Source organism: Pteropus medius, unplaced genomic scaffold (genome assembly GCF_902729225.1).
Source record: "Pteropus medius unplaced genomic scaffold, Ma_sr-lr_union100, whole genome shotgun sequence".
Taxonomy (NCBI): Eukaryota; Metazoa; Chordata; class Mammalia; order Chiroptera; family Pteropodidae; genus Pteropus; species Pteropus medius.
In genome coordinates, this window is record NW_024350319.1 from 16,206,812 (window position 1) to 16,220,483 (window position 13,672).

Here is a 13,672-nt window from a genome sequence, read left to right on the forward strand (position 1 = left end):
GGAAAGGGCAGAAAGGTGGTGCCAGTGTAGACGGACAGCAGGCCAAAGAGGATTCTGTGCTGTATAGACAGAGAATTTTCTCTGTGAAATAGGAAATGAGGTCACCTGAGTGAGAGAGAGCAGCAGGTGAGGCAGTGAGGGAGGGGATGCTTTAGGAAAGCAATACAGGTTGATAGGGCCTAAAAAGGTGATTATACCTTTGGACCAATAATTTCACTTTAAAAGTCTATTGTAAGAAAATAATTTTGAAATGTGATTCAAAAATTATACACTAGATATTTGTTCGTGGAGTTATTTACAATCATTGGAAATAAATGAGGAAAAATATGTAATGTTTTTCAATTTATCAATAACAGAACAATTAAAAATTGTGCTACAGAATTACATTAATTTAAAATGATGTGTTAGAAAGATTATATAAGGTCAAAGTAAAATACTTGTAACATAACGGTAAGTATTAAAGGCAGGATTTATAATTTCATGTAAGATAATATATATGGAGTGGCTAGAAGGAAATAGAGCAAACTATTAATAGAAGTTCTTTCTTGTGAAGTAGTATGTGAGTAATTTTATTTTCTTTTTATTTTTTGACATTTTTTAATAATAGATATGCTTACTTTAAAATAAGAACAATGATTTTAAATTACTTAAAAATTTTTAATCAACACAATTATTTAAAGCAAACATTTTGCATGTTTCCCATTACTAACATTTTAAGTGGTTACAGTTAATGTCAAAATTCTACTTTGTTTTTCCCAGGTCATCCAGAAATTTATCCTATAGTGTTAACTACAAAGACCCAAGAAATATTTAACTGCCGAGTAGATGAAGACTTCACAGATGAAGAACCTTATAAACTTATCAAAAAACAAGATATTTTGGCAGACTTTCACAACAGAGCTGCAGTATCTGATTTCTACCCAGTCAAAAAAATTGTTCAGGCAAGTACAACATCTCTCTCTATTTTTCAGTATTGCTTCAAGGGGTTCCTGGTACATAATAACAAAAGATGAATAGATTGCTGAGTTTAGATCTGACATTCGCCGTACTTTGGGCAAATGCTGGCTTGCCCATACCTCTTTTGAAATCCTGCTTGATGATCCTCTGTGAAAAGCGAACGCTTGTCAGTGACTGGCTATCTTATTCCACACCCAGAAAAGCTAATCCTTGCCTAGTTTTAACTAAAATAGGAATCTACTCTGATCTTCCCATACTGCTTTAATTGTTTAATTCATAATTTTGGTCCTGATATGTCCCCAAACACATGACAAAGCACAATGCCAAATAAAAGAACTGCTTCTTTTTTTCCTGTTAGAAATAAAATTGCATGGTAAAATTTTCCGGACTCATTGTGTTTTAAGAGCTTTTAATAGTTAATAAAATAATTTTACAATTTGGGGCTATTAACCATAGATTAGCACTATGGTTATCTTTTATGATTGATTAACAAAATATCAATTTCATATCAGTGTCCAAAAAAACTGTGTGACCATTGAATATCATTAACCTTTGTTAACACCCTTTTTCTCTCCCTCTCCTCTCCCTCTTCAGTAGCATGTTGTTTAATCTCCACATATTTGTGAATTTTCCAGTTTTCTTTGTGTAGTTAATTTCTAGTTTCATACCATAGTAGTCAAAAAGATGCTTGAATCCTCTTAAATTTATTAAGACTTGTTTCGTGACTTAACATATGCTCTATCCTGGAAAATGTTCCAAGTGCTCTTGAGAGAAAAAAATATCGTGTTGCTTTTGAGTGAAATATTCTATAACCTGGTCTTCTGATTATATTCCTATAGGAATATCCTGGAGATGAGCTTCTGATTGTTTATGACAAAGACTTCAAATATGGACTTAACTTTTACCTTATTGGAACTGAAGAGGGCAAGGAAAACTATTTAAATGTAAGCACACCCAATCTCTTGCATTTTATTGATTGTCAGAAGGAAACGGCACCTCTAGGGAAGACTTATGCATTACTAGGATTATTCTTGTTCTCCTGTTTCCCTGGGGCCTACATCTTGTTTTGGCACCTGGAGTAAGTGAGCAGTAAATGTGGGATGAACTAATCAGACATCTCAAGGTAGCTCTACTTATTTGCCCTTTACTGACCCGATGAGAGCAGAAACCATGAATCTGGAGTGCCACTGCTCTCGGCCACTCCTTGGCCATATTCCTGGTTCTCCTCTTGCCACCTCCGTGACTTGGGATAAGTTACTGATCCTCTTGTCTATAAAACGGCACCAATAGTGTCCATTTCCAGAGCTGGAAAATTAAGTGGACTAAAACAATGTAAACCCCTATGTATAGTGTCTGACACAAAGCTAGGTACTCCATAAATGTTTGCTATGCTTATGTAAAAACAAAAATTTTAAAGGATGACTTGGTCAGTGAGCAGTCGACAGGGAGAAAAGCAGCAAATAAAAGAATGGTAGTTTCCAAGGGGAAAAATTCAGTTCACCTTTAGGGTGTTTTGTTCAATGTGGTCATGAAAGGTAACAGGTTTCTGAGACTTGCCTTCTGATCTGGCATCCTTGTGGGGAGGTTTAGTCAAACTGAAGATGACAAAGGGGTTTGAGTGGTTGTCTAATAAACAAAAAAAAGAAAAGAAAAGAAAACATAGAATTTTAAAATATCTAATACTTTATAAACTAAAAATAATCTTTTACTTGGCATTAACATTTTCAATTTTATTTTTATGGTTGCTTTTCTGCATTTTTAATTTTTTAATTACAGTCTTGTGCTGCTTAATGATGGGCACACATCCTGATAAATGCATCATTAGATGATTTCCTCGTTATGTTAACATTATAAAGTGCCCTTACACAATCCTAGATGGTATAGCCTATTGTTCCTAGGTTACAAGCCTGTATAGTTTGTCACTGTACAAAACAACACAAAATTAAATCAAGCGAAAGCAAAGATGATGCAATCAAGAGATGTTTGAGGCTGCTGTTGGTATAATACAGCATTTTGCTTTACAGCAAACATTTCTTTTAAATAAGTAGAAAGAGTACACTCTAAAGTAATACATAAACCAGGAACATAGTAGTCATTTATTGGCGTTATCAATATGTAATGTTCTATACATAATTGTGTGTGCTATACTTTCATATGTCCTGCAACCCAGTAGGATTGTTTACACAAGCATCACCACCAACATGTGAGAAATGCATTGTGCTAGGATATTACCACAGCTACAAAGTCACTAGATGATAAAAATTTTTTAGATCTATTATAATCTTATGAGACCATTGTTGTTGACTGAAACGTTGTTATATAGTGCGTGACTGTATAGTGAAATATTTTCAAATGTATAGAGAAGTACAGAGAACAGTATAATATCCACACAACCATACCCAGAATTAACAAATTTCAATATCATCATACTTACTTCAATTTTTTAAAGAAATAAAATATTATAATAAATAATGTTTCACTCCTTCTTGTGTCTTCCCTAATTCCATTTTCCTTACTTCTCTCTATAAAGAACCATTATTAAAAAGTTGTTATATATCCCTCCTGTCCATTTTATATTTTTACCATATATGTATGCTCCACAAATAATGTGTTTTACTATTTTATTTAAAAGTCACATGTAATTATATAAATTGTTCCACAACTTTTGTTTTTCATTGAATTATAAAATTCTAGGATCTATCCATGTTGATTCATTTAGATATCATATATATGTAAATCAAGTTTGTTCATTACAACTGCTTTATGGGATTTTATTTTATGATTATAACACAATGTATTAATTTGTTCAGTTATTGACACATTCTGTTTATAGACAGATGATAGATGATGATGATAGATAGACAGATAGATAGATAGATAGATAGATAGATAGATAGATAGATAGATAGATAGAGATAGATAGAGAAATATTGATATATATCTCTCTATATACTCCTTATGGACATCTTGATTTAAAAACATTCACTCATTATTTAATGGATACCATGTTTATTCGTACTTATAATCCTCTTATCAAAGAAATTTTATTAAATCAGAAAACTAGTTTTATATTTAATATTAAGTTTTAGTTTCCATATTTATAAAGCTGTGCGGTACATGCTTTATTCTTATCACGTATCTTTTTCTTTTTTACTCTCCCATCCTTCTTTCATCTTCTCTCTCTATCCTTGACATCTTCTTTTGTTCTTTATTCTTTCTTTTTGCTTAGTTTCCTTCTTATAATTGAAAAGCATGAACCAACAAAGAAAAAAAATTGAGAATCTGCCTAACGAATTTATATAAAAGTAAAGTTTATTACAAAATATACACATGTAGCTATAACATAAAAATTGGTCATATAGTTTAGAATGCTATTTATGTCACTCTAGCCCCCAGAAGTACCAGAAGAACAAGAAGAATATAAAGAATTTAAAGAATATTCTCCCGAAGACATTCCTGTTTATAAGCCACCTATCTCTAAACCATGGGTTTCTTTGGGCAGTGAAAAAGAAGTTGAGGAAGAATCAGTTAAGGAATCTACAAAGCAGGTCAGCGGCTTAAATATTATTTCTAGTCATTCCCTCCCTAGAGCTGAATAACACTTATTCCTGAAGGATCTATAAGGTTTGCTATGTTTGCTATGGGCATGTGGTTTTTCTTTTGATAGAAGAATGATCATTGTGTTGTTATTAGTTGAATTGTGTCCCTCTCAAAAGAATGAAGTCCTAACCTCTAGTACCTCAGAATATGACCCTATTAAAAAATGGGAGGGTGCTATTCAAATATGACTGAGGTCCTTATAAAGAGAGGACATTGAGAAGACACAGAGACATGGGGAGAACAGAAGGATGCAGAGATTGGAGTGCTGTATCTACAAGCCAAGGAACACCAAGGATTGCTGGTGTCGCCAGAAGCTTAGGAGAGAGGCAAAGAACTGATCCTCTCTCAGAGTCCTCGGAAAACAAATGAACCTCCAACACCTTGATATCAGACTTCTAATCTCCACAACTGTGAGAGAATAAATTCCTGTTGTTTTAAGCTAACGTGTCTATGGTACTTGATTGCCGCAGCACTAGGAAACTGATACAGCGGCATAGCCAGAGTAGCCCCTAAGAGGAGGGTTTGAATGCGAGTGATTTATTTGGAAGTGCTCCATTGGAGAATAGAAAAAGCATCAGGACAGGACGGGGTAGAAGCCCTGCAAAACCTCGGCAGAGGGAAAGCTTCAGCCTGAGCCCCTAGGGGAACTTGGAGTGTAAATTACACCGCAGAGCTGTCCAAAGCAGAAGCAAAAGAGATGGGCTTATTCATGTCTCCTGCCAGTCTATCATGGGTTGAGATGTAAACAGCCAGTCACTTCCTGTTGTTTGCACCTGCGGGTAGCCCTAGAGAAGTGTTTCCTAGAAGAACAGCAGGTGGTGGCCATGGGAACAGAAAGCACACAGAGCTGGAGGGGTGCAAAGAAAGTATACAAAGCGATCTAAGAAGATCTGGGCGGAACACCTGCATTGTCTACCACACATCCATTTTTCTCCACTGACTTGATTATGCTACCTTTACTGCTTACCTGTGTTGCAGATTACATATATGATTTCTCGAAAACGAAGTCAATTTGGTGCACCAATCAAGTTCAGTGACCAGAATGCTTCCAGTATAAAAGATGCCTATATCGAATGTACAGCCTACCCAGATAAAAATTTTACCCTTAAGGTACTTGAGAAAGATGTTGGCATGCAAGTAGTCCCCCATATCAAGGACACAAGTACTCAGACAAAATGGTAAGTATGTGATAGGTTTATGTATTTTCAAAGGCAATTACAGTAAAATCTAGCAATGTCCATGATTATTTTGAGAGCTTTAAAATAAATAGAAATAGAATGACATTGATGATACAGATCCCTCTACAGAGTAATTCAATTTGGGAAGATCTCATTACACTCAACAATTCCTTTTAAAATCTTAATAAGAAAATGAGATATAAGTATATAAGGCAATAGAAACTATGAAGTGGAAAAGTGACAGATGCTGTTAATAATTACAGTACTGCTTTCACTTGAAATATTACCATTGCCTCCTAACTGCTCTGTTCTACTACCTAAGTCATCATTCTTACATATTAAATCAGATTGTGTTACTTCACTGCCTAAATCTCTTCTTTAGCTCCTCATCACATCCAGAGCCCTTCTTGGGATGGCATATATGATCCTTCTTCCCTTATGACAAGGCACCATCGGCCTCTCCAGTCTCACCGCCCCCCCTGTTACCAAAGAAGTCCTCTATGCTCTAGTCCTGTGAGCTGCTTCCATCTCCCAGAATATTTGCTCTTCCACAACTTCCTGTCTTTGCCAATGCTGTTCCTCTGCAGAAAATATCCTTCACTGCCTTGTCCCTCTGGGGAACCACTCTTCACTCTAAGTTCATTGCTCCCTTCTCTGTGATTTCCTGGAAATGCCAGGTAGAGTTGATCACTCCCTCCTCTAGAACCCCACTAGCGCTTACAGGTATCTGTCATAGCACTGAGAACCCATATTGTACTCATCTGCTTACCTATCCATCTACCTTAGTTCCAGAGCACTTGGAGGCTACTAGCTGTATCATTTCACACATCAAGCTCTTAATTAAAATTTGTCCAGTGAATGAATTGATGTGAAATGGATTGACAAGGGGATGCTTGACCTAGGCTTTGAATATCGTATAAATTTGAAGATATATTTAGCTAAGCTATGTATTTTTTTAGTATTTAAAATGTTTTCTTATTTTGAAAGAATTTTAGATTTATGGAAGATAAGCCATGAGTGTTGACTATGATTTGGAGACAGAGAAAAAGGAAACAGCTTAAATTTTTAAATTTTATTTTATTATTAGTTTCAAGTATACAGTACATTGGTTAGACCTTTATATAGTTTATAAAACGATCCCCCTAATTTCTCTCCGGCTTTCCACCTAGCCATTACATTAATGCTAACTGCCATGCTCCCCGTCCCCATGACCATCTATCAATTTGTACTTTTTTAACCCTTCACCCCATTCTCCCAACCCTCCAACCCTCCTCCCCTCTGGCTATCACCAGATTGTCCTCTATATTTGTGAGATTTTGATTAGTTTGTTCTTTTTATTCCTTAGATTTCACATATAAATGAAATCATATGGTATTTATCTTTCTCTGTCTGACTTATTTCACTCAGTATAATCAGCCCCAATTTTTAAAAATGACCTGAACCCATTAGGGGATGGAAAGAACAGAGTTTTCATGAGACCATGAGGAGACCAGCTTGGGTACAATGGAGGGAATAGCAGAGGTAGACAGAGAAGTAGTTTCTCTGTGGTGGACAGTAGGGAGCTTGGCAAGAGTTCTGAAGCAAGAGACAGGCAGATGGTAATGTACTGAAGTAAGATGAACCAGGCAGGTAGTATGTATTGGAGAGCACAGGAAAAAAATGCCTTGAGTTGAGGAGATTGGTTAAGTAGGAATCTATTGTCATTAAACCAGGCATTCCTTCTAAGTACTTTGCACACATCAACTCAAGTAATCTTTACAACTGCTTCTGAGGTAGGTATCGTCCCCATTCTACAAAGAAATTGAGACAAAGAGGTTAAAAATGAAAGTTTGATATTTGGAACAAATTTAAATTTGAAGCAATAATGAATAAATTTGCTGAGAAACAACAAAACAAATCACGTTTAAAAAAATAAAAGTGACTCTTGGTCATGTTGCTACTTTGATGAAACTACCAGGTACCATAGAATTTCTTACTTAATCCTAACTAGAGGGTACTGGTATGGAATATAAATTAAAAGATGAAACTAAGATTTATACCCGAATCTCTTTGGTTCCAATACCAACGTTCTTTCTTTCCATCACTCTGCCATCTGCTGTGGATACTGACCTAGGCGGAGCAGTGGGGCAGGGGGGTAGGGGGATGAATTATTCTATTAAATATAAGCAAAACTCTCTTTACCACTCTGTTTGACTACTCTCCATTTAATATATTTGCCTCTCACAGGGACATTTTACTGACATTTGTTCAACAAACACAGATTAAATACAACCTAATAGTTTATTGAGCACCAAAAATGTGCTAAGCACATTTTTAAAAATTTTGCATATATTTACACATTCAACCCTTCAATGACCCTATGATCTGGGTACTTTATGAATTTCATTTTGAGATGAGAAAACAGGCACAGAGAGGTTAAATAATTAGCTCAGGGTCACATAGCTAGTAAGTGATAGAATCAGGCTTCAAAGCCAGGCAACCTGTCACCAGAGTGCACACTCTTATGGATTGTGTCACATGACCTTTATATAGTCCCGCACCATAGACCAAGGAGCTACCCAATCTAGTGGGTGAGACTGATAAAGCCCAGAGGTACAACGCAGTGCAATGTGTTCAGGGGTGGAGGTGAGCGCTGAGAGCGGACTGGTTGGAATAAGCTTTCCTCCAAGGACTGTGTTGCCATTATTGCCTCAATGTAAATTGTTCCTAGTTTTGTATATTTAGAGCAGAGTTTCTCAATCTCAACACTACTGACATTTTTGGGCTGGATTATTATCTGTGTGGAGGGCTGTCTTGTGTATTGTAGGGTGTTTAGCAGTATCCTTGAACTTTACCCACTACATGCCAACAGTACTTGTTAGTCGTGACAACCAAAAACGTTTCCAGACATTGCCAAATGTTGCTGGGTTATTGGGATGGAGCAGGATTGCACCAGTTAAAAAACAATGATTTAATTAAATGAAGAGAGAGAGAGAGAGAGAGAGAGAGAGAGAAAATAATAAACAAATGTGACAAAAAGTTAATAATTGATGAATCGGGATGAAGAGTATATGGGAGTTCATTATATTCTTTTTTAAAAACTTTCTGTAAGTTTAAAATGATTTTGTTAAAATAAGAGCTTATTCATTATGTTTGAGAGAAATATACAAATACTTTCAATGGTAGTCAATATCAATGGTCTAGGATAAAGAAAAATTCATTATGTAGAATTTAAATATAAAATAATATCTTAATACTGTCATGACCTATACATGCTTTTCTTTGATGTAATTTTTTATATTCAATTTTCTTTTAATGTATTAGGACATATCCCAAAAATGCTGCTACACAATATTATCCAAGGGAATTTTCAGAAGAAGAAAAAGAAATACTAGGACAATCAAAGCCTTTAACTGATTTTCTTAACAACGCATCCATAAGGTAAAAATTTTATATTAAATTTAAAAAATAAAACAGTCTACACCCTGAACAAGCCCAATCCCGTCTGATCTCAGAAGCCAAGCAGGGTCGGGCCTGGTTAGTAATTGGATGGGCAAACACCTAGGAAGACTAGGTACTGTAGGCATAAAAAATAAAAAATAAGGGATTGTATGCTGACAAGGTCCTTGCAATCTGTGAGGTCAACCAAGGGTTGCCTCGCCTAAAAAATAAATAAATAAATAAATAAATAAATAAATAAATAAATAAATAAATAAATAAATAAATAAAAATTTACAAAATAAAATAAATAAATAAAACAAAGTGTGTATATTTAGTTATAATAATAGGTCTTAAAAACAGCTTAATATCTAGATAGAAGTATGAAGACAGTTATCAGATATGCATAAGCATGTGACACTTTCTATAGATTCTCAGTTTTTCTTCGCTATTGCTAAGCAATACCCTAGACCTCACAAGCTAGGGCCACACCAAACACTGTAAACCTGGAAGATATATACAGTTGAGTATGTGACGGTGTTTTCCTAACAGCAAATTGTCATTTATTTACCATGGTTTCTTTTAAGTCTTTTCCTCCACTCCTCACTCCCCTTCTTAGCTTCACTGACTTTCAAAGGATTACAGAGATGAGGATGCTGTGGATGTACAGAATGATCATTATGATGACAATAGGGATTAACAAAAATATCTTTGTAAATAAGAACCTGAATTCAATTCAGATGTACTTCCTGGATATGTCATCTTTATCCCTAATTCTTTTGTTGCTGCCATTTTTATTGGCTCTGAAAGAGAGGTGTCTTCAAAACATCCCTTACAATTATACTGTGACCCTGGGCAGAGCATTGGAGCTTCTAGAGAAAGAGTTTGACAAGGTCTTATCAAGTTGACATCAAAGTTCAGAGAAGTGGAACCATTGATGGACAAGTCTTCCAGTTGTACCCAATAGGTTGGTTTCCATTTCCAAAATTAGCAATTTAGTGGTCAAGTTCATGTATAGCTGAAGTTACGTTTTTTTATTTTTAAGAAAACATCATTAGTTCTTCCAGACTGGATTAAATATCCTGAAAATTACTATGCCTAGGGAGAGTCTGGTTCAAAAATTCATCAGTGATCTAGAGAGTGCATTAACTTTTTGCCACTTCTGAGAAGCATGCCTTCTATAGCTTTTTTCTATGTGAGCAAAGAGAAAGAAACAAGAAAACCTAAGGTTTATTTTTTTCCCCATATCACAATTAAGAAATTGTTTAAATTTGTCCTGATAAGAACATTAAAAATGAGAAATCTCTCTTTGTACAATCGAGGGAATTATTCCGTTTTGAAGGAATAAATGGTCGATAGCCAGTTCTCAATTATCCATATCGTGTATTATCTTTAGTCCTGGGCTTTTATTCTTCCCTTTCAGTTGTCATGCTTATAAAGAGAGGGATAATAATGCCTTCCCTGAGATGTGGGAAGGAGAAGCCAGAACTATAAAGAGAAAGAGGGAAACTGGCACAGGAATTGTAATGGTACTGGCCAAGAATAAGTAAGAAACTGACGTTTATATCACTGCCGTTCTCCACATTCTAAAATTGTTTATGGCTTATTTAATTTTTTAAAATTAATGTAAGCCTATTTTTGTTCTGGAAGAGAGCCCTTTCAGAAATGAGTTCTTTCTTTTCCATAGAAATTTGTCCAGAATGAACTTAAGGAAAGCATGATTTGCGAAAGAAGGAAAGTATATGAGAGAAGAGAGAGAAACTTCCAGGGGATTCTCAAAGAGTGTGGGAAATCAAGAAACAGGAGACCAGAGCGAAGTCCCTCTTTGACTTCTCTTTTGGGAATTCTTTCCGCATTGGAGCTGAAACAGAAATTAGATCTTGAAAATGCTAACAAATGCTTCTACTTGAAACTGGGTTTAAACCTTGAAGTTCTAGGATGTGAATCTATGCTACCTTGCAAGGTTATTCAAATTTTAATATGCAAGTGGACCACCTGGGCATCTTGGTAAAAGCAGGTTCTGACTCTGTAAGTTTGGAGTGGAGCCTATGACCTTGTCTCTAACAGCTTTAGGTCATGCTGATGCTGCCGGTCCTGGGACATGCTTTTAGTTTAAAAGATGAAGTACAAGAAGGATTTAACCAAAAAAGTATTCAATCAAGCACTGAATGGTGGTGTTAATGCTTAAAGACACAGGGAGTAAATGCTACCCTTGTTTAATTACATTTTTAGGAGTATTTATTATGATGTGTAGTGTTCATACCTAATCGTCTAAATTAAGCATTTCTTTCTTATTTTAGAAAATTCTTAATTGAGACACCACTCTTTCAGCTGACCACACCTATTAAAACACCAAGCTATTTGGACTTTCAGTCATTAGGGTAAAGCCCTGAGTGGCATTCTAAATGTGGGAAAGCTCCCAGAAGCCTTGGGAGTGAGCTAAGCTTTTAAACCTAAGCATATTAAGGGACAATAAACACTATAGTGACTTAAAGTAACTTTTATGACAGGGGCCTGTCAAGCCAGAGTCTCTAAACTACTAAGAGATGAGCCTAGCATTCAGATTGTTTTTTAAAAAAACAATATGAGTATTTTTGGCAGGATAATTCTTCATTTTAGGGACTGTCTCGTGCATTGCAGAGGGTTTAGTAATGGAATTAAGTACATTAGCTTTTCCCAGGTATTGTGACAACTAAAATCACCACACACACACACACACACACTTATAAAATCCAAATCTCTCCTTAAGAATCTCTGTTGTTTTGAATTTGTATATGTATATGTATATACACATATATACACAAATACATGATCTTAATTATATATTAGTATAATAATTAGTAGGCGTGACCATTTGGTACTGAATATGGCTAAGAAAATTGCCTTTTCTGTCATTTGGGGATTTTCAGAAAGCCAGTGAGACCAAGTTCAAGTAGAGGTTTACTGAAAGTCACCCTGAAAAATAAAGGAAGGGGAAGGGGATCGGGCAGGGAGAGCCTCAGTCAATAGTCAAGGTGGCCTGTTAGTGGAGTCCTGCAGGAGGCAGGACTGCCAGGCCCTGGTGTCCCCACAGCTGCTGTGCTCATTGACCTGGGGAGAGTAGGCCTTGGCCTGGGAACCAAGGCAGATAGTGAAGGTGCCTGAGGTTGCCAGCTAACCACATCCCGCTAGCTTAACAGCAAGTTCTTAGAAGTTCTGAGTAACACACTGCTGTGAATTTTTTTATCTCTTAAATTGTTTATTCCACGTGGGGTTAATCTTTAGTTACCAAATGTAATTGCGAATATTTTTTCTTTAGGTATAAATGAATTAGAGGAGCTGCTGAAAGACATATCATTGAATACTAAAATCTAAAGTCTTAATTACTTTTGTTTTTTACACAATAGTGTTGAAATAGCTCTGCAACAAAATGAAATCATGAACACATTTGTTGATGACTGGAAATGCTTGGCAGAAGAAGAAAGCTCCTTTGGGGACAAGACCGATACCCACCTAAAGGAGTACCAGTCCTTTACCGACCTTCATAGCCTAACAGAGAAAATGATCACCTGCGTCTCATGGCATCCCGATATCTATGGTGAGATGGGAGAGACTGTGGTTCCCTTTGTGATGACATTGAAATAGTCTTTTGCTTTTATGTATAAAACTGCAAATTAGCTCAATTTCAGTAAGACAACTTCTATTTGCTGAGTGCTAAGCACCTGCCAAAAGCTTTCTTTCCACAATTTCTCTTAGCCCATGTCCTCCCAGCTACCTCGTGGGACACCCACTGTGACCTCTGCTTTACAAGGAGAGGAACAAAGCTCAACTCTAGGAAGTGACTGGCTCAGGTCATCCAGCTAGCCGGTACAATGCCCAATCTAGATTTGACTCAGGCTTGTTGGACACCAAAGGCTAACTTTATTCCCTCTTGACACTCTGCCTCTCTGCTTACTGGACAAGACAGGAGACACACGTCCTCTAAAGCTCTGAGCAACCAAGGGAGGTAGGAATGCGGGAAGGTGGGACTTTAGAGAGAGAGGTCTTTGACCTCTTTCTTCTTCCTTCTCCCCCACATGGGCCTTTTTCTCACACATACCCACAAAAAAACTACCGCATTTTTTTTCTTACTGAATCTTCAAAGTCCAATGTTTATTTTATACTAACGGTACATCTCAGTTTGGACCAGGCATATTTAAAGTGCTAACTGACACGTGGCTACTGGCAACCATATTAAACAGCAGAACTCTAAGAAAACCCTTGGTCTCCTGTAGAATATTTTTACTCAAGTTTCATCCAAAGGGAAATGAACAGTGACTGTAGAAAAACGAAACCTAAAACACTTCTCCGTGGACAGTTGCTGCAGATCTTCATTTCTAATTGTTTCAATCAGGGCTAATAGCTGTGTCGGTGGCCGTGCGACTCTCCTTTGAAGAAAGAGTCCATTTTTCTGGTAAATTATTGCTGCAACCATCACTAATTCTTTTCTGGAGTTTCTCTGATCCCATACATCCTCAGGTATGAAGGAGAGTTGTCTGCAT

The 13,672-nt window shown here is 36.3% G+C and overlaps 1 protein-coding gene across 3 annotated transcripts in view; it reads left to right on the forward strand.

The window, feature by feature from the left end:
• Positions 1-13,672, forward strand: part of DNAI3 (dynein axonemal intermediate chain 3) — a 62,816-nt gene that overhangs the window by 16,032 nt on the left and 33,112 nt on the right. For all 3 annotated transcript variants that reach the window (XM_039838720.1, XM_039838721.1, XM_039838722.1), the window contains exons 4-10: positions 760-941; positions 1,797-1,901; positions 4,347-4,505; positions 5,536-5,735; positions 9,039-9,155; positions 12,539-12,729; positions 13,525-13,649. In XM_039838720.1, the coding sequence (XP_039694654.1) occupies positions 760-941; positions 1,797-1,901; positions 4,347-4,505; positions 5,536-5,735; positions 9,039-9,155; positions 12,539-12,729; positions 13,525-13,649 (1,079 nt within the window). The remainder of the gene's footprint in view (positions 1-759; positions 942-1,796; positions 1,902-4,346; positions 4,506-5,535; positions 5,736-9,038; positions 9,156-12,538; positions 12,730-13,524; positions 13,650-13,672) is intronic.